The sequence below is a fragment of the Balearica regulorum genome, chromosome 1, assembly GCF_011004875.1.
Source record: "Balearica regulorum gibbericeps isolate bBalReg1 chromosome 1, bBalReg1.pri, whole genome shotgun sequence".
NCBI lineage: Eukaryota > Metazoa > Chordata > Aves > Gruiformes > Gruidae > Balearica > Balearica regulorum.
The window spans coordinates 101,665,724-101,693,636 of record NC_046184.1 but is presented as its reverse complement, the minus strand read 5'-3'; the positions used below and the strand labels follow the sequence as shown (position 1 = coordinate 101,693,636).

The following is a 27,913-nucleotide window of genomic DNA, read 5'->3' as shown; positions in this document are numbered from 1 at the left end:
AGAAACATGACTAGAAGAAGGGCTGGCACACATGCTTGTGGGAGCCCCTATTTCAAGCTAGCAAGAAGGAACCGACAAGGCCTGACACCCAGGTTGGTAATTTCAGCCTGGCAGCCAGCCACAGCCCTTTGGCTAGATCCTAGGTACTGGGTAACTTGAGTTAATAAGTGCCAGATTCCAGCAGTATGGTTTTCCAGAGTAAAGAGCTTCTGGATGATGAGCACCCACCTTCTCCTGTGGCTCTTACTGAAGGTCCAGCTCTACTTTCAGAGAGATTTGGAGGAACCCAGGCAGATTCCTGTGTCCCTGGTGATGGTGCTGAATGCACACAGAAAGATTTAACCAAGAAGTCAAAGTTTCAATTTATATAAGCAGCAAAATCTTGATACCCACGCTGTAACAAGAGATCACAGCCCTTCTTTCCCTGAGACGCAAACAAAAGCTTTTTTGCTTTTTGGAGGGTCCGCATCTCATCTTCAAGCCTCCATTTCTCTAAAGGCTTCAGAAACCATCCATTGCACACAGCAACCTGGGTCAGTGCCAAGCTCCTCTCGAACACAAACCAGACATTTAGCACTACAGAGTCTGTGGAAAAACACATCTACCTCACCCTGTGCTCCCAGCTCCCTCTAACAAACTTACCAGCCAACTTCCACACAAAGCCCAAAAGCCATAAAAGTGACAGTGGGCCTCAGGCAGAGATCAGGGATGCAGCGGGGGTGGGGAACAACTACCAAGAAAGCAAACAAAAAAATCCCCCAAAAACCCAGATGCATCACCCATTCCCTGCTCTTCCCCTGTAATCATGACAACTCCAGAGGGGAACTCATTTGCTGGGAAAAAAAGCTATCTGCTTTTGTACACAGAGCAGGGAACTCTGGGCAAACGACGCTGAGTCCAAACTCACAAAACAAAATGTAGCAGTGCCACAACAGCTGTACATCAAAACCACCTCTAACCATGTCACATCCTGACGAGCTGTTTTGCAAGGACCAGAAAAACAATGCCCAGAACACCAAACCGAAGAACTGACATTAGTGTAACGCTTCACAGTGCTAATGGCTGTGCAGCTGCCCCGCGTGCTGCTCTGCGGCATACACTCTGGATCCCCATGGTTTCTGCTGTCCCAATAGGGCCAACTTTGTTGAAACTGCGTGGGAATCTCCTTATTCCTGCGCTTCAGCAGCAGCGTCAGCCCTTTCTGACTGGCAAAGTCTTACGGCTGCCAAGATCAGAAGAGACAGGAGAAGCGCTAGATGATTTTTCAAGTCCCGAATGGAATCAATAGCTTCGTAGGAAAGAAGTCAGCCAAGAGAGGCGGTAAGTACACTGCTCAGGAACAAGAGAACAAATACGGATAGATCCTCGCTATCTCCATTTCTTTTGTACTCAGGAGTCTTTGACACTTTAAAAGCTGTGGGTATGGTGGAAGGCCCCGCATTTGGCAAGATCCATCCTCCAGAGCCTGTTATCATCTATCTTTCTTACCAGTTGGCTTCTTCACCTTCCTTCTCCTTCTAGTGCTTTCCCTTGACTCATCTTTTCTCCACTTCTCCACTTAACAGTGGGCCACATCTTCCTTCCCTGTGGACTATCATCCAACAAGAGTGGGAGATGGACCTGGAAACACCAAGGAACCACCAGCAGTGGAGACAAATCAGAAAGAAGGAGCCACAGGAGCGTACAGGCAATGGCTTCAGCCAGAAACTGCGTATTAAAACACCACGCAGGGCAGAGCAGGCAGCCTCTGTCAGGAGCTGGTAACAGCTAAGAGAGTGGCTGTGGTCAAACTCTGGACTCACCCCACCTGTTCGGCAGGGCTCAGCAACTGGTCGCACGCCCCAGACCCATAGTGCCGAGGCCCTGGTGTATGGACAACAAACCAGGGTGACCCAGCCAAATGAATTCACCGTGCCCTCCAGCCACCGGCCTCTCCACAACCCCCCCTTCCCTTGGGCCCCCACAAACATCTGCAGAACCATGCGAGAAATGGGTCTACTTTCAAGTCAGACAAGTCTCCAATCCCTCTATGTATTTACTGGTTTTGCCAAGTTAGTTTTCAGACCAAGAAAGTCCCTCCAAGCGGTTCCTCACACGAGCACCCTGGCCTGCACCCTCCCCTCCCCACGCCGGGCAGGAAGCAGCCTGGAACAACTCCTTTCAGGAACAGACCTGCTTTTTAGGGTTTGTGCAAGTCCTGTGCAGCAACAGTACAAGTCCTGAGTGTCAAAGCCTCTCCCTTTTTGAAAAAAGCTTCCCATCACTTAGCTAGGATGGTCTGATTTTGTGCTCATGTTCAATTACTTATAGAAATGTGACTTTCGCAGCAGCTAGAAAGGCAAGATTTCCTCTTGTCTCATTGCCATTTGCTAATTAAAGCTCCTAACGACAAAAAGCTTACTAACATACATCATTGGAAACATGTTCTTAGTACACTGATGGAGACAGGGTAAGCAACAGGTTAGAGCTGGAAATGACATATAGGCACAAAGACATCCTAGACCCACCGAAGGCAGTTGCAGACCCAATTTCTTCACGTTGCAATTTGATCAAACCCCACTTTCTCAGGAAAGGCTCCATTTTAGCCTCTCCATAGCTGATAAGAAACAGATGCTAAACGTCTCCTAACATTTAACCAGAGAACTATTCCTTAAGAGGAATAGACTAGGAAAGAGATGCCAATATAAAAACGGAGTCAAAACCAATTTAGCAGGTTATCATTAAGGAGCATTTAGCAACTTAAAAGCTAGAGGCAAATCACAATACTGCAGTTTTCCAGACACTGGCTGGAGGGCCTAAATGTCCTTGATATCAGTAGAAAATTCAAATCACAAGCAGAGGAACCCTAGCAACAAGAAGAAAACCCAATCGTGCTTGAAAAGCTTCCCCCTTCCTTTCGGGCAGTTTTCCTGTTCTGGGCAGGGTCTGCAAGATTGCTAACTTTTAGACAGCGAGGAGCACTCTTTCAGGGTATAGCACTCTGGTTCATCTGAGTTAAACTAAGTAAAATACCTCTGGCTTCATACTAGACTGTATAACTTGTAGGGCAATGGCTGAATCCATGACTGATTTTGTAGGGGTAAGAAAGAAGCCAAAAGAGACCAAAAGGAAGAGATTTAAAAGGAAATTATACATAAATATACATATATATATATAAAAAAGTAGTTTCCTGGTCCAAAAAATTCAGTAAGCCTCCCAACACAGAAGCAATGCTCTCCCTATGACCCCCTCTCTCCCACCCCCCTCCCTGTGGTCTGCAGCGCTGTTTATTCTGCCTTTCACTTTATATAATGGGTCTGGTAAAAGTGTTCCAAGTACACGTTCGATTTACAATAAAAACTGCTTTAATAAAGACATCTAACTTGACGGAAGGTCAACTAAAAGACGACAGTTCGCATAAACCTAAACCTCCTGTGTAAATAAACAGGATTTGCAGGAGCCTCAGGATGTCAGGCAGTCTGGCCAAGACTGCAGGGAGGGAGTCTCCCCGCGAAGAATTACATTCGGGGATGCACAAGAGCGGAGCCTGCCAGCCCGGCACCGACGGCCGCGGCAGCCTCCCACCGCACTCAGGAAACCCAGAGAACCAGCTGACCCGCGTGCAGAAATGCCAGGGCCATCTGCAGAGCCCCCGTCCAACACATTCCCCATCCTGACATGTTCCCCGTCCAAGAAGTAAAGCCACAGCCCACCCCGGCACATTCGGGATCGGTTCAGGTCCAGCACCACACACCATGGTGACCCAGAAAGCAGCAAACGCAGGGGTGAGGGCGGCACAATCGGCTTGCAAAATGAAGCTCGTGGCAGAGGACTTCGGGCAGACGCAGGTGGAGAAAGCACAATCTTGGCCACTGTTGCTAACAATGCATCGAGGAGCAGATGAGGCACTAGCAACATTCCTGGGCCGCTAGCTTTGGTAAAGAAAAACAACCCCAAACCCCCTGTGCGTGCAAACACCCACTCTGCCATTTCCTCTGTCTGTTCCCCTTCAGCTCTATCGCATCCGGGCTTGTGTCAGCCACTGACCCCCTCAACCCCTGCGCCCAGGCAGGCAGCAGAAGAGCAGGAGGGTGCGATGGCAAAACGCTTGAGCGGCAGTCAACTGCACACTGCTGCTCCCCAGCCAGCACCCCTTCCCCTCCGGGAGACAGGCCTTTAAGATCATCCCTTCTGTCTCCAAGAGTCGCCTCTGCAGCATTATTTCACTCCAACATGCCATTTACAAGTGAGCTGCAGTTTCAAGACCTTACACAGGCTCTACTCCCCTCTAGGAATCACAAATAAATCACCAATTACTATGCATGAATAGAGAGAGGAAGAGGGTAATGAGTCTATGTACATATATACATATGCAATGTTTGAACACAAAGAGCTGTAAATTGCATTCACAGGTGGTATTCTGGAGACTGCAGGAGACTCAAAAGCAGAACTATTCATAAACCAGTCACCGACATGAATGAATTCAGCATTCCCCAGAAGCCTATTGTGTTTCCTATATATTACACTATAAATATGAGGAGTATCAGACTTTGCATCCCTGCAAAAAAGAAGGTAAATCTTGCAACTACACATAGGATTAGCACTGGCTGGCACAAGTATTAATGGTCTCATCGCTGCATGAGGATTATTTACGGCACTTGCTCTATTTTCCCATTTTGTACTTGCTGTGATGAAGTGCCACTTGTTTAAAGAACCCTGTAACAAACACTGCAGCAAGAGGGGAAAAACAGCAGAGATCTACAAATGTTACACCCACATGCCAGATGTGGGTTTTCAAACCCTAGTTTTGCAGTTACTTGGATTCTGGTAGCTAGTTAATGCTTGATATATTGTATTAAATCATCCACCGGCTCTTTCCATAACCACAATTCCTCTGTCAGTGATTCTAATGAGTTTGCAAAAGGATAAGGAAAAATTGACTTGCATTTCTTTTTCTGCATACTCGACCCATAGTACCCTATCCATATATTCTAGCATTACCATTACTTGTTTGGAAAGCAACAGCCCCCTTCTAGCCAGTCAGAGATTTATGTTATGAAATAAGGCTTTTTACCCCAGCTTCTTCCCCACTAAGTCGAATGATGCCTCAGTTTTGCAAACAGCAACCTAAAGCACTTCTGTGCAAGTCAAGGCTTTGAGGGACGGTCACACATCCCCAGTTTTGTTAAAACCGGCAGCTGGGCAAATGCAGACTAACTGTCTAAAGAAATCCAGGTGAAAAACACCAAAAGAAAACTAACTCCAAGCATGCACGTGGTAGGCTTCCTACTGTTAAAAACAGCCTCGCGTTTAACACAAGGAGGCTAGCACAACATTTTTACAAACTAAATACATCCGTGGGATTTGGGATCACTGAAAAGCAACCGATTCTCCAAGTGACAGAAGACACCTCGCAGCTCAACCCCTGGGGAGGGTGAAGCCACGTTAGAGCTGGTTTTAGGTTAAACGCAGAAAGCCAGTTCCTGCAGAGCACTGAGGCGGCCTTGGCAGCCGGCCAGGCGCCGGGTTAGCACCGACACGGGGTGTACAGCGCAGGCCTGGAGGGTCCCACTTCTGTACCGCCGTGGGAAGCCTTCGGCAAGACGATGCCCTCTGCTGCTACGCCGCCGCATCAGCTGGGCGCGCTTCGGAGCAGCGCGCAGGCAACCGACCGACCGCTCGCTCGCTCCATATTAGGAAGACTTAATCCAGAATGGTGTTATTGTTCTTCAACTGGAGAGACTGAGCGTGTGAAGACAAGGCAGCAAGCGACTGCCGTTTGTCTACACCCATCTCGCAGGCTACGACAGTCTGCCTGTACTTGTGGAGCAAAGTCACCCTGGATAAACTTAGCTTTAAGATGGCTTTTTTCAGGGAACCCAAGGAAGAAAGCTACTGGTTAAGGGAAGTTTGAACCCTCTCCAAAACCATTTCAAAGAGTCACCTCTCTCTTTCCTAAAGACGGACAGAAGCATGAAAAAACCACACACACACACAAATTAGAGACATGGAAGCACGACTGAAATTCAAGTAAAGGTGGTGTTTCCAAATTGGCAGAGCAGGTACGTGACAATTCTCAAGACAGTAAAATTGCCGGCCTTGCTGCTTCTTCCCTTGATAGCATTAATGCCAGCAGAAGATCTTACCAGTGAAAAGGCAAATCAAAACAACTCCGAGGTTGCTCTGTACATACACAGGCAGAAAAGCAGCACGAGGGTGCCGTACTGTATTTTCCACAAACGTTCCTGTCGACTCATCAGAACTAATCCAGGCACATGGGCTGCCACAAAAAACGTAAGAGGCGTTTTAATTGTCTTGTATTCTGCTTTTCCCAAATTTGTAGGAAGGGATCTTGCATTGCTACAGCATCTCTCCCCCAGCAGTAGGATCCCAAAGGACTTTACAGAGCCGAGTACAGTCATCCCCCGGGGAAGGCACTTGTGGGATGGGACAAAAACACACGTTTAACGGTTCACAGGGTACAAAACGCAGGCAGGCAGAGAAAAAGGGACTACAGGAGGAGTTTGGAGAGACAGCACAAAGCAAATTGCATTTTACGAGAGCAGAAACTGCCTTCCCTCCACGTTTAAACGTACTCTTCAAGAGCCAAGACGAGGACTTTGTTTCTGCAGCCTACCTTACCCCAGGCATTTTCTCTGCCTTCACTGTGCCAGCTCAACACCGACCCGTAACTCCCTACCCTTACGATTCCCCTCCGACACGGCCCCGAGCACGGAGCAGCCTCTGGCCAGCCGCTCGCCTTCCCAAGTTGATGCCGGGGCCCGGCGGGGAGGAGCTGCCCGTCCCCTCCGCTCTCACCGCTCCCACGCCCCGGCAGCCCGCTCCGGCCGGACCCCGCTTAGCGCCACGGGGCTCGGCAAGGATGGTCACCGGGCACTGCAGGTGGAGATGAAACCCCGATTTATTTTATAGATATCTAATTTTTTTATATATATATATTTATTTATATTTTTTCCCTCCTCCCTCCGACCGCAGGAACAGCGCGGGCAGTGACAACTCCTGGGGGAAGGTGCTAGGTATTTTCGGCAGGGGTGACCCTCCCGGGAGCCCTACGAGAGAGGACACCCACTGGGGGTCCCGTCCCGCCCCCGCCGGCGACCGGCACTTACCGAGGAAGAGCAGGGAGGCCAGCTGGGGCCGCAGGGTCCGCATGGCTGCCGGGGCGCGGGGCGGCGGCCGCCCTTACCTCCCGCCGCGGGGCGCCGCGGGGCGCCGGCTCCCGGGGCAGGCGTCGCGCCGGGCCCGGCGGCACAAAGGGAAGGCGGCGGGGCCGGCACGGGGAGGCGCCAAGGCAGGCGGGGGCATCGCCCCCGCAGCGGGGCGGCCGCCGCGCCTCCCCTCCCCGCCCCGCCGCTCCGCGCCCCGCCGCTGCTCCGCACCGACGGCTCCTGGGAGAGAGGCAGGAGGCAAGGGGGAAATCGTCTCGTCCGCGGCGCGGAAAAAAAAAAAAATACGGAGAAGGGGGGGCACGAAGCAACAACAAAAAGACCCCACCCCGAAAAGTTATAAAAATAAACGGGGCGCCGCACCCCCCAGCTTGCTCCGGCCCGCCGCCCTCACCTGCCCGCCCGCCCGCTCGGCGCTGCCGCCGCCGCCGCCGCGGGGTGCCCGGCGCTTCCTCCGCGCCGCCAAACTCCTCCCCCGGCCCGCCCCGCCGCCGCCACCGCCCGCTCCCCCCGGCGGCGGGCAGCCCCCGACCGGCGGGAAGGGCGCGCTGCGAGGCCACGGAGCCGGGCAGGGGCGGGGGGTGTCCCCGGAGCGTGGCCGCTGCTGGGACGGGGGTCAGGGAGGGCGCCGCGGAGCGCGGCTTTTGAAAGGTGGTGGTGGCGTGGGGCTGCGAGGCCAGGGGTGAAGCCGGGATCGTAAAAGAGCGCAGGGATAAATCGGGTTCCTTTGTTTTAAGGGAGGGAGTCCTCGGGCGCTCCTCGGAAACCCGGCTTCTTGGGAAATGGCATGAATGCTCCTTTTTGTTCCCGTGCAAACCAAAAATGACAGCCGGACTTTCCAAGTTTCGACCAACTCGTGACTGTCCCGCTGCGATGCGCCGTTGCCGAGACCCGAATTCAGGGCTGGCGTTAGTGCCAGCTTGCCAGATGTGAGCCCTCCCCATGTGCAGGCACTGCCGCACTTGGGATGCTGCCCAGGCAATCAACACTACAATGTGTCAACGCCAGAAATGCATCAAAAGTACATTCAGGAAACACTGAAATGCATAAATATGGCAACAGTGGGGACTGGGTTTTATATTGTTTGTAAATAAAATACGAATGAGAAAGCCCTTCTCAAGGGCACAGATGTTCAAATGTCCTTGGGAACAAAACCCCCAGTTGCTTGTTTGCCCACAAAAATAAGAAGCGAGGAGTGAGAGCTGTAGCAGAGTGAGGCACCATTCTAGTGCTCCAATCCTGCAAGGACCCTTTTGCAGGAGATCCTTCTGCCTACACGCAGAGCGCCCAATGAAGTCTTGGTAGTGCAAATGCAGGAACCCAAACCCTTCTGCGCCACAGAAAAGCAGAAACCAGCACAATCCCAAGCTGTCTAATAAAAGATGCCAAGTCCTGAGAAGCTGTACCCAGCAGAAGTCAGAAGCTGTCTGTGCTACCATATGGACTCGCTTCCCAATGTGGCTGTCGTGGCAGATGCGTTGGTAGCCAGCTCCTAGTGACCCAGCAAATTCTGTGTCTGCAGGCTAATAATGTTAAGCTGTGCCATTTTCAGAGTGGGAGGTTTAATTTGCAGCTTCGTCATGCTCTCTAAACAGAGGAGTCAAAGAACAGAATAACCACAGAGATGTGGGAGAGAAAGGGTTAGCGTTGTATTTGCACTGAAAATTAAACTCACGCTTTGGCCCTTAAGCTTTAATTACATCAAGACTGCCTTCAAGTGAGACTTGGAAAAGGAACAGAGGTAATGATAAGCGTTGATAGAAAATACCAGTCTATTTGCCTTTTCTCTTAGGTAATTTGAGGGCTGAAACGTCATCCAGTGTAATATCGCTCAGCTTGCTCAATATTTTTCACGTGCAGTCTCCTATTGTAAGTCCTCATAGACAAGCCCATCAGCATCTAGAGAAGCACTGTGGGGCTACTTTGAAGCAAACTTCCAGCACCTTTAAATGGATGCCGGATAAAGCTCATTTGCTCTAATGCTTCAAAAGATGTATAACTAGAGAAAGAAATAATAGCAAAAGAAAAAAAAAGGTAAATGAAGAAATACAGGGCTCAGGCAGGAGAAAGCATTTTATTCAGGATAAACTCAATAAAAAGGAAGCATTAAAGCTTGGTGATACAAGAAAGCTTTTCTAGATGGCAAGGAATGTAGACCATGGAGCTGCTACATTCCTGTATGGAGAAATTATTTCCATCTCCAGCTGAAGAGACAGGGAGGAAAACACTGGGGTGATTCAGGTGAGCTCCCAGCACAGGTCAGGGACAAGCCCTGGTTTCTTGGCTCTGAACACATTGCTTTCACCAGTGGAACCTGTTGTAACATAATTCAAGTTGAATTTGGGTGCATTCTTGCTATTTCCGGACACTGCGTGACTTTACAGCATACAAGCATAACAGGAGCATAAAAATGCCCTGCAAAAATGTTATCAGAGATTCACTAAACATTCACATCCTCAGAGCTCTTGCAGGGTATTGCATTAATGCATAGTAACAATAAAAATATAAAAAGACCATGGAAATGACATTATAGCATTATAAGATTAATCCAATTCCAGTCAAATTAGATTATAATAAGAACTCTGTGTGCTAAAGACTGTTAAGGGGAACCTGTGTTTCAAAAGCTTCATCACCTTTGCGCGTGTTCTCCTCCCTGACCCCAATAATAAAAATATCTTGGCATTCACGAAAGCGCCCTTCTTCAGAGGACTTCGCAAACACTCTCTGGTCTTTTGAGGAAAACATTTGCCTCGCTTCTGCATCAGTGGGGAAACTGAGGCTCAGGCAGGGCGGCTTCCTCAAACCTGGGGAAGCAGCCAGCCCTCCCTCAGGCTTGTCTCCTGCGTTTTGAGCTCCCACGGTGGGGCTCCAACTCCCTGTGAACGTCTGTCCATCCACGTGGTTTATTCACATGGAGGAATGGGAACGAACGCCACAGTCGCCTCAAAGACAAAACCGTTTCAAGCACGAGGTTACTGCGAAGCAGCTTTCCAGGAAGACAGATCTGGGCTGCTTTGTACTCCCAGCACAACTGAGTCATTCAGCAGCGCCGTCCTCAGCAGCAGCCGGATCATTTTGGTCGGGCCATGCGGTTGCTCTTTGGCAGCGGGATCGCTGTAATAGCTGGAGGCAGACGGGCGTGACTCAAGTGATGCTGATGATATACACATTAGGTCGCAACCCACACCACCGTCTCTTTTGTTGCTCGGTCTCTGCCAGCAGCCTGCTCGGGCTTGCTTCCCCGTTGCTCGCCTGGGCAGGCACGGGTAGAGGCCAGGCAGCGGGACCTCGCTCTCGGAGCGAAGGGGAAACGAACCTGTGCGCTGCCATTTGCTGAGCTGTTCCGTGCTCACCCCAAGTCACAGGTACTTCCCGTCAGCCCTGCCTTTTCTAGCAGGAGAAGCACAAACAATGGGTGCCTGCAACCTGGGCGAGAGGCGAGAGCGGGCGGCTGCTGTGTGGCCCAGGACCATCAAGGTAGATGTCTCCCAAACCTTTGGGTTGCTGTAATACAACAGCTGTGACTGAGAGCTGCATCCTTTCCCCTAGGGAAGCAAAGTGACGTCAACATCCAGACTCCGAATACGCTGCTCGCCCAATGTACACAGGCTTCCCGTGACCCACAGATGAAGGGTGAAATTAGACTATTGTCTGGCCCTCAGAGAAAAGAGGTTTGGCAGAAATGCAATACATGTACGTTATGAAATAAGAATGCTAGTCATTCTTCAGGACAAAACACTGCACACCCTCAAGTACTGGACCCAGTGGGTATTCACCCCACTCCTCTGACCAGCGGGCAGGAGAGGAAACAAAGCACAGGACCGATTTGCAACCTTTAGATTTTGGAGCCAGCGGTACCCTGCATGGCTAACGGTAACAGAGTATAGCAAAAATGGGACTGGGCTCAATGAAGCAAGGCAGGCCTCTGTCTTGTTTTCAGCGATGCAGGCGACTCCTGACTCCTCTGCAAGTCAGGAGGAGTGATTTCCTTCCTGTATGGGAGGAAAAGAGGTACAGGGAGAAAGAGGAGGGGGAGATGTAACTGCAGTCACTCCCTCCCTGAGGGCAGTGACTCTAGTCAGAGCTGGAGAACAGTTTAAAAGACTCACTCAGAGCGCTCAGTGCATCCACATCCCCCTCCTCTCAGAGGCGACCTGAGCATTTCAAATTGAGCAATCAGAATCAAACCATCCAGAAACAGAATGCACTTAAAAACAAACAAAAAAAAGCCCTATGTGATTTGTCCAAGATCATGCAACATAATCCACAGAACTCAGGGTCTTCTGGCTATCCCAAGCCTGAAGATGTGCTAGGGGGAAGGTCACAATCCAGTCAAAACTCCTCTGCCACATTGTGAAAGGGAGCAGAGATGCACTTAGAGCTCCAGACTAAAGCGGGGAGGAATGGCAGAGCCATTTAGTTAGACTGAAACATTGCCTAAAACATTTTCTCCAGACCTTATTTACACTGTGAAGTTTTGAACATCAATTTCACCCAGAGGAAAAAGAAGATATTTATATTTAATGGCCAACATTTAAGTTCCTTTAAAATGAGCTGAGAAGTTGCAGGTAGAACAGAAAGAAAATCCTAACTGCCCTGGCACAAAGCAGCAGTTCTGCCATTGCAGGAAAGCTGGCATCTGTAACTAGACTGAGGTTTTGGGTCTAGCTCAGCCCAGATTGCACCCTAGGACCAGTATGCCAGTCCGTGGATGGCATCAAGGCAGTTCCCAGGCAGCCCTGTGGATGTGAAGGAATTCCCATTTGTGTGCCCTGGGAAGAGAGATGAGAAGAGGGAGAAGGAGGAAGAACAAAAAAAACCCCCGCAACCCTGTGTAAAGATAGATCGACACATTTCCAGATTTTCAGGACATCTGTCAGCAAGCCCCAGAGTGTATGGCAGCTAATCCCTTTGCAGATTTTCTTTTAACTGTTGCTTGACAAAACAGTATGCCAATTTTTTCATAAATGTCCCCATGTCTGAAGTTGTGCTCCGCCTGAGGTTACGATCTATCTGTGAGGAAAAACATTACACTACCAGCTTGGAAAATGGCATTTGGGAAACATCTCGCTGAGAAACAGGCAGCAGCTTCGGGCTTTTGGAATATGTGCAGAGCAAAAGATGTTTCCTGAAGATGAAGAAGGCCAGAGGCAAGATGGCTACCTGACTAGATAGCCACAGTGCTTCCAGCCTTCTCCAACACCCCTGCCTGCTGCCGGCTCGCTCCTGGGCTGGGCAAAGCCAGTGCAGGGAAGAACGCTGGTGCTGCAGGGCTGGGCTGATGGTCAGCTCTGGCTTCAAACCCTTGCTAGAGAGCTGCATAAGTCCTCCCGCATGTCCCCTCCAGACACAGCTGGAGCGGTAGCACAACTTGGTGCACACTTCAGGATTTGTGAGAGCGAAGAGCCAGAATAATGCAAAGCGTCATTTGTTCCTGATTCAATTCTCAAACCCTGTGTTTTCTGGAGTTCAGCTGTTGCATCATTCATCTGCCAAGGGCAAGAAGAAAGCAGTCCATAAGACAATTCTTCTATACTGTAGCGGTAAAATGTCTTGGTCCTGACACGGGCACACACAAATTATAGGGGCAGACAGCCCTTGGGTGCCAAGACGACTGGGCTCATTAAGCATGGATGACACAGGCAAGGCCCCAGGTACTCCTCGGCAAGCTGCCGTAGGCTCAGCTCTGCGGCCAGCCAGACCTGCAGCTGCTGCGGGGACCTTCCAAGCTTCTGTAGGCTCCGTCTGAAGTACACGCAGGAATGAACACATTGTTTTTCAGCTTTCTAATCCTACCTTCCAAAAATCAAGCTCAAGTCCCAGTTTTGTGATGTTTTGTCGGTTGATTCACACCTCCCCATGCTTTGAGAGTGTGCCAGAATAAGGCAGGTGAATAAAAGGTTGACTTCAAGCCTCATGATTACTGATGGAGGAGCAGTTTGTTTTCTTTCCCCTCTGGGAAGAAAAGTGATGTAGAAAAATAGGCAAATGGACATTTCCATTATTGACTTTTTTCAATGGCAACTAGAAAAAAAATGGGTGTTTCAGCAGTAAAAACAAACAAAAAAAAATCACCTTTGCCAAATACACTTTTAGCCTCCCATGCCACAAGCCCTTCAGCTCCTGGTTGCACTTCACATTTTTCCACAGAATCATTTTGAGGAAAGAAAGTCTATTTCCTGACTCAATCTAACAATGTGAGACTCTTTGGGTGTGCCTGAATTCTTTCTAAACAGTCCTGGGCAACTGTACCAAAAAAAAAAAAAGCAGTCTCTCAGCTGCTGTCACTTATCTTACAACGTATCTTTCATCCACTTAGCTATGATAAGCACTTTGATGGTTACTCCGGAAGAAATATGTAATCATTAGGTTTCAGAGTCCACACCTTCATTTCTGTGATTGAAGCCAATTCATACCTCTCTCAATATTGGCCTGACAGCAAGATAGCAGCTGATATTAGAAGATAGCAGCAACTCTGCTTGCATTTTGCTGTGGGCGTTGGTCACCTTTACGTAATAACCAAATGATTTGGGACTCATCTAGGAGGGAGAAGTCCAGGACATCATGCCCTTACTCCCAGGATTGTTCTGCATTTTACATTTAAGAATCATTATATAAACCCTAAAATATTCATGAGAGCAGGAATGCAAGGCCAGGAGTCTCACCTCCTACTGAGGTTCCTGAATGTTAAATTATGAAACTTGCTCCCCCGTTCATCCCTTCCACCAGCTTGTTCTCTTTCTCCATTAGCATTTCATCTCCAACTCCAAGGAGCACACACCCATGAGGGTCACCATTCACAAACACAGCAGGCTTGAACCAAAAGCACCCAGCACAGACAGGCAGCCAGATACCTGCCTACAACACAAGCAGACAATGAATGACTCCTCTACTACACTGCACATGACTCATTACCTCTTTCCAACTTCCAGAGTCTCCTGAGGGAGGCAACAGGTTTTGTGCATTAGCACTGCAGCCAGGTATTTTAAATTAGTGCACTGGCAGAGCAAACACTGCCCCTTTTCCTATAGGTAGGAGCTTGCCCAAGCATCTCTGTGCCACCCTTAAAACAACAGAGCAGGCAGGCCTGCAGATGGAAAAGCAAACCTACACCCCTCGGAATAAAATGGAGTCAAAAGCCCTTTCCAGAGAACCAGCAACACCTCTCTCCCCCTCTCCTCTACCATCACCCTCTTAAATTCTGTGCAAATGAGAAACTGTGTTGGGGACAAATCCACTGGTTTCAGTATGGAGCAAGGGTGACCTTGGTTCACCACGTTCCATCTTGCCCACCTGACAACATCTTGCACCCCCAGAGGCATCATGCCTGGGGGAGGCAAAGGGGCCGTCCCGCTCCAGGGTTTCCTCAGCCCTCTCAGCCGAGCCTGCCGACAACGAGCCCATGAAACACCAACAGCCAGCATGGTTTTGTGCCGATTCTTCCCTTCCCAGTGCTGTGTGCTTGCATGCTGAGATGAGATCCTCTGCCAAATGGGTGATGTGATATTTGCTGCTCAAGAATGAGGAAAAAATAACTTCACATGGCTGAAAGCTTGTTTGGCGTCACACCCCCCCCCCCCCCCCCATCACTTCTTCACAGAGGCCCTGGCCGTGGGGAGGAGGGAGCCCAGGCAGCCTTCTGCTGCTGCCCTCACCACGCTCTGCCTCCTGCCCCGTCAGTGGCTGTGTCGCTGGAGACGAGGCGGGCACAGGGCAAAGCTGGGAGAAGAGGCAACAGGTTTGCAGGACGCTTATTGCCAGGCTGATTTGCTGTCCTCAGCGATTTGCTGCTTGAAAGCAACTGCTGTGACTAAAGCTGGCCCTGATACAGATGGTTACCAAATCCTAGCGATATTATCTTACTCCCACTTCACCCCAATGGAAAAGACGACTTCAAGGGACAGAGCAGGAGAGAACTGAGGTCGCGGGTTCCCCTGAGGCAGGACCCAGTCATGACCCCCTCACAAACACCCAAGTTTTGACTTGCTATGGGCCAAATCACCCTGGCCAGCCAACGCAGACAGGTTTTCTTCTGCAGCGCTGAAGCCGTCCAGATCATCCTGCCCACGTGGAAATGTGATTTAGAGTAGGGCTGCAAACCGAAAATCTGAAACGTTTCTCCGGTGAAACATATGCCAGATTCCCTTGCTAACGTCCCTTGACAGATAAGCTGTAGCAGAGCCTTCTTCCCCGTCACTTGCCCTAAAAGGCTTATGCCTCCAGCCAGTGAGTTCACCAGCTGCTGTTTGAGAAGAGCCGTTGTCTCTGCTTTGTTTTCTTTCAAGTGCTGTTTGAATTCCTCTGAAGACACGAGACCGAGACCGAGACCGGAGCTAATGCTGCGATGGGGCGGCCGGAGCTAAGGAAGGAGTGTCATCTGCTGCCTGTTCACCAGCCCCCATCCCAGGGGGGGCAACAGAAACGGCAGCAGCCAGCCCCAGCAGCAGGGAAGAGGGGTTACGCTCTAACCTCAGCTTTCCTCCTAGCTTGCTTTAGGATAATCAGATAGCTACTGCACCCCTCTTTGCCTTGGTTTCCACCCCAGTAGGTAAAAGTAATGCTCACTGCATGAATTTTCTGGCAAACACCCCTGCCAGAAGAAGAAGAGCTGCCAGTACCTGCACTAACACTTGGACCAGGCTGCATGGACGTGGAGACAGACCTCACCTCAGAGGTCTCGACAAAGCCAAGCAAGACCATACTCCTGAGACAAAAAAAAACCAATCAGAAAAAAATACTCAAAGCACTCTGGTAGAAATAGAGCAGAATGGGATTTTTTCAAGTGTGTCACAGACCAGTGACAGCACCCGAGAAGGAGCAAGGCAGGAGTTTTGCAACCTGGTTATAAGCTAGCTCCACTTTCACCTCAGCAGTCAGATACAACGGCATTATAATGCAAGCATGGTGTCATCGTGTTATTTCACAACTTGCACGGATGGGATGGTCTTTAACACTCATAAGAGGAAGTTTCCTTGTCCTGTCTCTGGGGAATAGGGTGATTTTTCAAAGCTGTCATAGCCCCTAGGAGCAACAGGCGGGGACTGGGGGCCCTGTGCAGGCGGGGCAGAGAAGGGAAGAGGAAATGCCCTAATTCACAGTTATCGATTGGTAAGCAAAGCAACAGCAGATGGATGTGGATAAAGGAGCCTAAAGAAGCCATGAGGCAACATTAGTCATCGTGATTAAGCCACAAGAGTGTCTACATTTGCAGTTATTTAGTTTACTTGTTTGTAGACACACACGACAGGAATTTAGAGATGTGAAAGATGTGGATGACAACAGAGTGCTGTGGATGTCCACAGCAGGCTCGTCCCTGGCAAGAATTGTCGTACAGGTACACCCCAACAATGTTTGTCTGACGAACTGTGAAGGGAAGGCTGGCACAGGCCTCCATGTCTCCCAAGTCATTTGGAAAAGGGCAGCCCAGGAACAGCTGAAGAGCTGTGAAAGGTGTGGGAAGTCAAGGCAAATGAGAGGGAGCCAAAAAGCCAAGCACGAGGGGCATGACCCAGTCCAGCATCATTCTGAGAGGTATCTTCAGAGCTCCCCTGTCGAAGATAGAGGAAAGGGCGCTGGCAGTTATGAGATGTCAAGAGTCTGGATGAGTGGTTCAGCATGCAGATGGCTAGGGAAGGCTGCACATCAGCAATGTAATACAAGTCAAGGTTGTGTGGTTGGGAAGACAGCAAGGCAGGCAGGGTGGGAGGATGAGGTGCATGGTGGCCCTTAGTGCAGGCCATGTGGTGTGGTGTGGAGACATCATGAAAGGCAGCAGTGGGGAGGACTGTGGGCAAGAATGGGTTGGTGTTAGCATTGCTGAGCTTGAGCTTTTGACAGCCATCCATAAAGAAACAACAAAGAAACATGATTAAATTTTAATTTGGACTAAAGAAGATGGATGTAAAGATGAGACACAGGTTGACTTGTGTTCAGCATAAGAGTAGCGCTTGGACTTTTGTTGGCAGATGAGGATGGGGAGCTGAGAGGTCCTGTTGTACCCTCTCAAAGAGGCAAGAGAATTGATGAGGAGGGAAGGTGGCAACCTGAAGGATAGCAGGTTTACTTAGTCTTCACAACAGCATTTCTACCTGAGGTGCTCTGCAGAGCCTGAAATGAAAGTGTCTATGATGTTGTGTGAAAGAAGGAAAAACTAAAAGAGAGGGAGCAGCTGCTTCATATTTTGTGTATCTTTCCCTCCCTCACAGGTCAGTCAGCAGCAGCCCCACAGCAGGTACATCCTGAAAAGAACAACAGCTGTCCTTCACCTTCAGCACACAGCAGTCCTACATCTGCTCGGTGAAACCACCAGTCCTCTTGCAGGGCAGCACATGCATAAAGTTTTGCAGGATGGGGCTTGGAACAGGACATAGTGGGATATGTGTTAGGAAGGACTCATTCCACTGAGCTATCCCATTTGCAGCACAGACCTCAGAGTCCTGCCAGACAGAAAGCAGCATAACTAGACAGAGCTTCCCAGAAAGGGCATTACAGTCCAAATACATTTTCTGTATAGGAAATCCAAAAGAAGAAGGAGGAAAAAAAAGTCCTTATCTATATTTATAAGATGAAGCTTTTCCTACACGAATAAACCTCTTAACACATTTTTCTGGGCGCTGAGGTTATATATTTAATAGGTTTTTCTGGTATCACTTAAAAGTAGATCACCACCATGCAATGACGCCTGCTGCACTCTTTTTCTGGCATCCTCACTAGCTCCCTTCACCCGTGCCCCCAGTAACTAGAGCACCGTGTGTTATTCTCACCAGACTGTGAGAGAGGATTTTTCCTTTACTTAGGAACTTTTGCTACAGAGCTGCTTGCTTACCTCCTTTTTTTTGGCCCTCCATGCTTTCTTCTTTCCGACTTAACAAAGAACAGAGGAGACACTCTCTAGAAGAGAAGGGAAAGCACATACCACTCTGAAACCCTCCTCCTAGCTCTTCATTAGCATCCTGGGGCTGCACATCAGCTATTCTGCCCTCGAGCACACCACATGGATGGCAGAAACATGCACGGGACTCTAGTCAGCCTCAGTGCAAATGAAAACCTGGCCCCTTGTGCCATGGGCAGTGTGGCTAACATCTTTATTGCACCTTTACAAAAGTTTCTAGAGCAATGGAAAAGCAAGTAGCTGCCTTATCAGCATTCCCAGGTTTTTCCATTCCTTACCCTTTAGCTACCTCCTTATCCAGAGGTTAGCTCTCGAGGCTCGAGGAGTCCTTCCTGTGCATCGCTTCCCTGCCCTGGTCAGTGCTCCAGCACAAGCATCCTTTCAAGCAAGGCCCTGCAAATTGCTGATGGACATATTAAAGTATACAAACCAAAGGTCCTGAAGAACTAAACCCTGCAGGGCTCTCTCACCCCTGAGCCAAGATTACTTTTGTTTCCTTCTTCCTAGTCCCAGCAAATTACTGATGGACATATTAAAGTATACAAACCGAGGGTCCCAAAGAACTAAACCCTGCAGGGCTCTCCCACCCCTGAGCCAAGATTACTTTATTCCCCTCCGTCCTAGTCCCAGCAGTTCTGCATTGCAATGCAAAGAGCAGAGCTCTTTTGCCATGGCAGAAAACTTGAACGGGAGAGATGTTAGCTGTAGGTAACCAGAGAGAGAGTGCATCCGTCGTGTTCAGGGCCAGCTCTGTGGAGTAAGTGCTTTGTAATCCGTACACTCCTGCTTTCCACTTTTCAGACTTGGCATTTGGACTTTTGTCTAACCTCTTTCCCCTTTCTGCTATGTTATGGGCAGAAGTTTCATTTTGTTGCTTTATTGTCTCTCACCTCCTTATTAAATACAATAAGTTAAAACCATTGCCTTTACAGCCATCTCTCAAGAGGGAAGAATTGAGTTACTGTGGTGTCACTCCTGTGTTCCTGACCTAGGAGAAGAAAAATTGTGGGACTGCTCTCTTTTGCCTCTGCAAGGAATAAATATCTTGCACTGATTCTTAAGCTGTAGCTGACTGTAGATTCCTCTCTGTTTCCTCCATCCACTTCCCACTCTTTAGGACAAAATAACTGCCTCTTCATCTCAAGAGATTTATCTATTCACTTTTGTGCATGGACAGAAAAAACCCATTTCTTCCCCCGCAACAATGCAGCTAACTCTGAGGTAGAGCATGACAGCTATTTCACAGCACAGAAGGAGTGGCAGGAAAAATGCAGTTGTTTTTGCCTGCAGAGATGGAACAGCAGATTGGAATGGCAAAAACTGCAATTTAACTGGAACCTTGAGAAATCCTTCATGTTTTTCATAATTTAGCCTAAAGAAAAAAAACTGCTTGTAAAGGCTGGATCACCAAAGCATGGGCTGACTCAAAGGGAAGGGCTCTGTTTAGTGAAGTACAACACTATCTACTATAGCACCCACATATTTCTTAGAAGTCTTTTTATTTACCTAGTGAGTAAGCCCATTTCTGCTTACTTGTGTAACCAGGCAAGCTCAAAGGCAGGAGCACAAGGGTTGCAGGTGAAATAGAAAAGGTGTGGGTCGCGGCTCCTTCGCATGACCCAGATGCAGCTCACAAGGCAGCCGTCTCATCCTACCTGATTAGAGGGCGTGATACTCTTGTGAGAGCTGATCACCAGCACTTTTTCTCCTGGTATTATTTCTAACAGATAGGCATTAGCCAACACTACCCCTTCCCCACCACCATTTTCCTACCCAAACCTGCTCCAGAAAATGCAAGCTTCAGCAGAACTGTATCCCCACCGAACCCGGTTCAGGACTGCGCCTGACTGAGTGCACAGTAAGATGAACGTGCCTAGGTATCACAGTGATTAGCTCAATATAATTGCATGCTCAAGACATTACAGATAATTTGGGGGTTCTGAGCTTCTGAGCAAGCAAAACCAAACCCTCTCTATACTGGTAAGAGTGGGAGGTCAGGACATGGGAGAGGGAGGTAGGTTAGTTCAGCAAAAAGCAGCCTTCAGCGGGACCTCATATATCAGTGTTATTCATGTATACAGTAGTCAATAGAGTAGATGTTCTGTGCATATCCTCAAGGAGAAATCCAGCTAACAGCCCTGCACCGTCCCTGCCTGCCACCTTCATTCTCTGCTCCTTCGGTGGGAAGCACACTGGGAATTACACACACAAACGCATCTCTGACACTGGGACTCAGAAGGGGGAATACGTTCCTCAATTTTGCACAGCACCGGGAGTCCCAGCTCCCATACAACTTGGAGGAGCACTGGATGTCCTTGCTCTTCCTGATAACCTCTCTGTGGTCCCAGCCTCCTTCAGCAAGAGCAGCATGGTGGATGTCTCTGCTGGAGCTAATTTTCAGTGCAGCGTGCTTCTCTGCCCAGCAGCTTCATGCAGCACAGTACCAAACATCTACTGCGCGGGAGCAGCTTGGCAGAAACACACCACGCTACAGCTCGGAGTTATCGTCTCATCCCCAAGCACGGCTATTACGCTTTTCATAACATAGTCCAGGCTCATAGTCCTGGCTCTTGCATGTTACAGCACAGGGCGGTGTGAGCGGGCTCCCAGGAGACAAAGCAAAAGATCTGGGGATCTGGGGATGTTATAAACAAAATCTGGAGACTTAGAAAGGCAGACACCTCTCCCACTGCCAGAAATCATCTCTAGGGAAGATGCAGGATGTGACTTCCAGTTACTTCCGAGCAATGTGTGCCCTTTCTCCAGCCCTGGCCATTTTTTTTTACTCATTTGCCTGGAAGTATTTTGCAGCAGCAGTCTCTGATTGAGCAAAAGAGGCTGGATCAGAAGCGAAAGAGTGACTGTTGCATTATGCAGCATCCAGTCACAACAAGGGAATTAGATTTTGATCTGCTTGCTGAAGTTTCCTATTTTTACTCGGGTACCTGGTGGTCAATTCATTGCCAACATCTGTATAACATCAAACATTTGCATCTATATGGAGAATGTATAATTAAAGCTTGCTGCATACAACTGTGAAAACTTTCTCATATCCTTCCTAAATTGCACTGCAACCCCCAGATGAGGGCTGGGAGCCAAAATGGAAAAAGTCTGGCATAAATATTTAACTAACTTGAGATACGTATTTCTCAACTATTAGCTAATTATTTTGTGCCAGCCATAAATGGCATCTGGTTCATTAGCACAGGACACACAAGGATGCTGCAGGTTGGACATATAAGTGGGAAATGAATCGTGACTCCATGCTAATTAATATTAATGAATGGATTGAGAACCAACATCTCTTTGAAAATATGAGCTCAACAGGAGCCCGAGTGTGATTCATTATGATGATTGCTGGGGTGACAACCATTACCAATCTCAGAAAAGTCTCCGTTTCACGTAGCATCTCTTTGGGAAGGACTTAATTGGCTTCTGGAAGAAGTGAGGATGAACAGGGGAGGTGGTTTCAGACCAACCTGCAGGTACGTGTTTGATTATCACCCTGGAATAGGAGTAATAATAACAATTCCGTGTGTGTGTGTGTGCGCGCGCGCGCGTGCATGCTGAGGTTCCCTTGCTTCGGTTGTCTTGCCGAGGCAATAGCTGTAGCCTGCTGTCAAAACCCTGCCATACTTACTCCCATCCCTCTAAACTCAGTCATTTCAACCCTCAGTCCCTCTTCCTCCAAACTCAGTCCCTTCTTCCCTAGACACCACCTGCTTTGCTGCTGTTTCAGGCTTCTTGTTTCAGACAGCTAGCTCAGCTCCAAGGCCTTGTGCCTGAATTGAGTGTGTTTCACCTGGGGAGGAGAAACTTTGTCCTGTCTTTCACACAGCATCTCTCTGGGATGTGCTCACCATGGCACTGGGGGAAAGTCTGGACAGTTACCAGGGCAGTTTTCTTCCTTAGCTAATATACAGCCTTGTGATAGGAATTGCCAAACATTGCTGTTCTCTTCTGTCAAGGCTATGTGGGTTGCTCTCCATTCCTGAAGCACACTAAGCCATTAACAGAAATGTTTGTCCTCATATGGAGATCTTGAACAATCATCATTTGGTAGCGAGTTGCTTTGTTTAGCTGTCATGTCTGTACATCACTTGGCCCTAGCATTGCGCGCCTGTGCTGAGATCTGGAGCTTTAGCAGGGCTCAGAAGGAAATGCTAGACCCTCTTTCTTTGGTTAAGCCTGTTCAGTCAGGGAAAAGGTCTCCAAGTTGGTTTCTGCCCTTGGAGCAGCTCCTGAACTTGCATTATTATATACATTTAGGAAGTATATTTGGTTTTTGGATTGGATCAGTCTTTTTGGTACCTAGGAATTACCACTCATCCCATCATTCACCAACTGTTTCTCTGCTCTGTTCTCCCTTTCTCAGTCAATTTTCCACTAACAGCCAACTAGTCCACCAGCTGATTTCCCTCTGGTCTTGAACAAACATCAGCAAAAATCAGATGAAGCTGAAGGTCCGGTGCTGCTTTACACTATAATTTTCCTGAATGAGGCAAGTCCCAAAGACCCACTAGGACCAATCACATAGCTCCAGAAAGGGAAGACGACCACTGTCTCTGAACCATCATTGCAGTTCCCATTAGTACAGCTTTAACATTGCCAATCCTGCATTACCTTCACTACCCTCTCAAATCTTTGTAAAATCAGTCATGTCACTGAAGAGTAACAGAGAGAGAGAGAGTAATTGAAGTGCAACTTGTGTTGTGGGCTTATAATGGGAATTGGAAACTGGATCTAGGAATCCTTCCTCAAGGTAGTCCATCACGTCTTGTGACTTTATGTAAAACCCTTATATTTCCTCCCATCTTGCTCAAGACTGGATGGAAAACTGGGTTAACAAAAATGTAAAGAATCTCTCAATGCAGCAGAGACTGCTTCAGAGCCAAGCTTCCCTGGGGAAATAAATGATGAACAAAAACAAACAACAGCACAGCTCAAATGATTCCTCCCCTCACCACAGTCCTGAGATTTCATAATTGCTCCCTTCATGGCCATTTTGGTTTGTAATATGCAGAGTAAAGATTTCCATTATAGCTGTGTTTACTTAATCACTATAATTTTTTTTAAGTGAAGTTCAGGCTGTTGAAAACACCAGGCTGCCAGCCCCAAGCAAATTAGCCATCAGCTAGTTGCACTAGAAGCTGCTCTGCTGTGATCCTTAGCAAAAGGTTTGCTCCCCAGGAGTCTCTTGGTTCTCAGATGGATCACCCACCTCTGGCAGGGAGAAGGCTATTTACCGTGTTACGCCCTTGGCCTTATCAGGCAAGATAGATAAGGAGTTTTTGGGGGGTGGTTTTCTGGGGAGTGGGGAGGAGGTTGCGGGGTGTGTGTGTAAAAATAAGTCTCTGGGAATGGGATGATCATATGGACATCTGGGATTAGTCTGAAGTCCAGCAGAGGGAAGCTGGACAACTGACAAATGCAGAATTCATTTCAGAAAGCAGCAGGACATTGACTACATCTGCAACATAGGCTTTCCACTGAAGTTACGTTGAATATTCTCATCATGCATGGCAGAATATCCTGGCATGAATAATTAATCACACAGGGCAAATACAAGTAGATTGAAATTCTAGGTGACAACAACTTTCAGATGACCTGGGCCCAGACTAGAATTTGTGATTTCAGATGGGAAGGCTCCACTTCCCATTCCCGTCTTCCCAAGCCATTGAACCCTTGGCACGGGAATTGGGAAACGCCTTAGCCTTTATAAAAGCAGCAACAGCTACTACCCAGGGGACTTAAGCCAAATGGGACAAACACATGGAAACAGAGTCAATACCTGCAGCTGCTGGAATGAAGGCGCTTCCTTGGTCAGGGTGTATGAGATTTGCTGTCACTCGAGGCAGTCAGCAACATCAATATTTTCTTGGCATTCTCACGGTTTCCAGCACCCCAAATCACTATGTTCAAAACCAAACCAGATTTCCATTGCCATTTTCAAGCTGGATTGACCTGAGCTACTGGGCAAAGCCACCCCATCCTGTGTGCTTGTAACCTTTTGGGAATAAAAGATCCAGCCTCTGAAACAAAACCCAGGGGTGCAGTAGATGGGATTCCTTGGCCCTAGTGGATCTTAGATCCCCAGCAGAGATCTCAGATTAGTCTAGCAGGCCTCCTTCACATAGGCCTTTCTACAGGTGCTCCACCCTCACCCACCACACTTCCCAAAGTCTTTACAGATATGAGAGAGACGGGAGAAAAAAAGAAGTGCATGTGCACTGGTTTTGGGAGAGACTATAGACCAGCTCTATCATGACGTTAGGTGACCAAATCCCATAGAAACACCAGAAAGCAGACACCTCAGTTCTTCTGGCCTGAAGCTATTATGGCACTGGGACTCAGTGCATGATCAGACAAAAAGAGGAACATTGTCAAGAAGACAGGGCATTAACAAGCTTATTCCTTTCTGGAGTTAGAAGTGCAAATTCATCTATTCCCCTGTTTAAATAACTGTAAGTCATTTCATACTTTCTTCTGATAGGAATATAATTCAGTCATTTCCGCAAGTATGTCAGGCACCATGAATGGTCCCTGCATTGACAGCTCCAAGTATTATCCTCATTTCCTAGTGGGAGAGATTCAGAAGGTTCAATATCATCTCTGCTTGCAGAAACAAATCCACATGAAGTGAAGCTATCATAGCATATTTTAGTGAACATGTTTGCGTCACGGTGAAGTGGAGGGGGGATGCAGGAGAAATCTCACTGTACAGGCAACAGGCAGAGATTAGAAGAGCACCAAGAGGCCAGGTGGTGAGGGAACCCAGTTCTGATTTACAATTGCAATGATTGCAATGAATAGGGAGATTCTATGATTAAAGACATGTCTGAAAATAACAGTAATGATTTCCACTTGTATGCCTTTGATCAGACAGTCTCACAGTATTGTATAAATGAAATCTCCCAATATCTGCAAGGTTGGAAAGCCTTCTACTGACATGAACATGTGAGAAATAAATAGCAGCTGAATGGTGTTAGACAGGTGACAGCTTAGAAAATTCATCCTCTCTTGGAAGAAGAGCTTCTAGAGATGGAATTTGCCCCAATTATGAGAGGAATAGATCCTCAATATAAGCTATATTGGACTACATGCATAAATTACTGTGCAAAATGATCATCCAGCCCATTCACTTCTCATTTCCGTAGGTGAAAGTGCCAATAAGGGAACTAATTACCTGTCTGTAAGGATGATTTTAAAAGATGGAGATGCTGCCCATCAAGAACACCACTGGGACTCATCAACACTGTTCAAACAAGCTGCTGGTAATCACCAGGAGGTAAGAACTGTACTTTCAGTCACTGTCTCCATAGGATTAATTTGAATTAGCCATCTGGAGTGGAAAAATGTATATCCGTTACCATGCCCTTGTGCACTACATTCCCCAGAACAAAATTGTACATCTCATCCAGCCATACGCCTGATCGGGAGAGTTCTGGACACATCACCCCACCTGCCTCTTTCGAAACCAGGAGCCGTCTAGGCAGCTTTTACACAGGTTTCACTGGGCTTTGCAGCTAAATCCCATCCAAAGGCAGGACACATCGCTGAATATTTCTCTTGCAATAGAGGAGGTGGACCCAAAACAGAACAGTATGTATTGTTTTCTGTGGTAAGGTAATTTTTTTTATGTTTGGAAAGCCTGAAACAGTTATTGCTGGACTGCTGAGAGGGTTAAATATGGCTCGGCACTTATTTTGCTTATGATTATGTTCGTCCTCCTCTCACCAAGAAAGAGCCCAAAATACATCCTGATATTCAGATCTGGCTATTTTAGTTTGTGCTTTTCTCTATTATTCAGTGAATATGAAATGACTTTTCACTGGTTCAGAAGCTATTTGTATAGTATTTTTCAAGGATAAGTTGTAGGGGTCAGACACCTCAACTTCACTGTTATGGTTGATAACCATAATTCCTGGTCCTCCTCAAGAGCCAGTAATAAGCTGCCAGCATTAATCCTATTTAGATGTTTGATTTGGGTATATCTGTAGGCAGACAGATTATATAAATACAAGGTTTGATGAAAAAATCCTTATAGTGAAATATAAACAAGTGCAGTTTTACCCCTGGTGAAGAAAAGGAAAATATTACCTGGCTAGTCAAATGCCAGAGATGCTCTCCAAGTGGCCAGAGGGACCTCTCTCCAAAAGATAAAGCAGTCCTTAATCTATTTAGGGCAACATCAAAACAACACCTTTAATAACTTAGAATTTAAATATATTTTGTGAGGAAAGATTAAATCTGCCTCAACTCCCCGAAAGCCTTCACAAAGGAGACTAGATCTAAAACCAGTGTGGTGTTCCTCCCTCGCTGCCACTGTCCCTTGCCCTGGGGACACTCTCCTCCAAGTGGGCACAACGAAATGGATAAAACTGAAATCTGTTCTCACCCGTGTGCCACCAGCAGCAGCTGCAGTTTCTGGCATACACACATGCAACAGCCCAAGCCCCTCTACGTGTTTCCTGTTCAGGTCCCCCAAGCCTGCCAGGCAGTGGCACCTCTTCGGCTCCTTCCTTGACATGTTTCACTATGAGAAACCCCCACTTGCTTTTTGAGGGGTCTTTATCTGCAGGTCAGACAGAAGCCAGGCACGTTTCAGCAGCAGCGTTAGGCTGGTTTAGCCAACAGGTGAGCCTCTGCTCTTGGTGGGAGGAGGGCTGGTGGGTATGTAGCCCTGGCTGCAGCGAGGGACGGGGGGTGGTGGACCTGGGCATGGCGCACAGGTGGGGCTGCTTGAAGAAGTGGGGTGGTTTGGCCATAGCAGTGGAAACACTGAGGCCCTGCAGAGCCCAGATCATGGTTGGGGCTGTGAGGACCAGGTGGTGCATCCAGCCAGAAGGAGGGAAGGGATGGATGGGCCACGTGGCCCAACACCCACTGCCACCCTCTATCTGCAGAAGCAGAGCATGCAGGCAGGGATCCTCCACCCCAGCGCTTTAGGGGCTGAGCGAACTGGCTAGGCTCAGCACCCCTCTGCACGCAGAAGGGATGGGGTCAGGAGCAAGCTGCTCCATGCTCTCCTGGAGCACAGCAAAGGCTTTCCAACAACAGCAGAAAACTTATTAGCTGCATGAGCCCTCCAGCCAGCCAGCCCAGAGCAATGGCTGTAGGAACATATTTGAGCTCTCTGATTTATTTATTTGGTAAAGCAGTCATTCACAGCACTAGCCTCAGCGAGCATCAAAACACCCTCAGCTCCTTCTTTCCCAGCCTCCCTCACTGCCCAGCTTTGCCTGCTCCCCTGAACCTGGCCAGGGTTTGTTACAAAGAGTAAAGCCACACAGTTATTGCTCTCTCCACCTGATTCACCCTCTTACCACTTTCTGTTCTGCTAACAGGTGCTCTGTTAAGTGGGTCCTGCTGTGTTTTAATGGTCTCCCCCCGCCCCCATGCAACCTACTTACATGTTTTCTGTGAGCCTGCTGGCCTGGTAATATTCCAGTTGTATGGTCTCTGACAGCTGCTTCAGGAAGGGTCATGTGGCTCCTGTAATTAAAATAGGGTGAAAAGGCAATTCCTCTGCTTACCCGGAGGAAAAAAAATTGGGGATGAGGGGAAGGAAACCCTTAGCTGCTAACAAGGCAAGGCTGGAAGGTCTTTAATTTAATTGTTAACACAGAGTTGCACCAGAAGTCATCAGGCCCCTGTGCTATCAGTATCACTCAAGTCGTATTAATGATTATGCTCACATATATGGAAAAAGTATGGTTATGTCTGATTTCTTCTGGCCTTCTTCCCTCTCCCTTGCTTCTCTGGAATAACTCACCAAGGTCTGGCACACCAAGCAAAGACACCAGTTCAGTTACCTCCCTCGTTGCCAGCTCTAGTTCTGCGGGAGCAGAAACAG

The 27,913-nt window shown here is 48.3% G+C and overlaps 1 protein-coding gene across 2 annotated transcripts in view; it reads right to left on the bottom strand.

Annotated features, from left to right (window-relative positions):
• The window catches only part of IGSF3 (immunoglobulin superfamily member 3), a 100,855-nt gene extending 93,258 nt beyond the window's left edge, over positions 1–7,597 (bottom strand). For both annotated transcript variants that reach the window (XM_075768904.1, XM_075768914.1), the window contains exon 1: positions 7,110–7,597. In XM_075768904.1, the coding sequence (XP_075625019.1) occupies positions 7,110–7,152 (43 nt within the window). In that variant the 5' untranslated portion in view covers positions 7,153–7,597. The remainder of the gene's footprint in view (positions 1–7,109) is intronic.
• Positions 7,598–27,913: the final 20,316 nt, after the last annotated feature.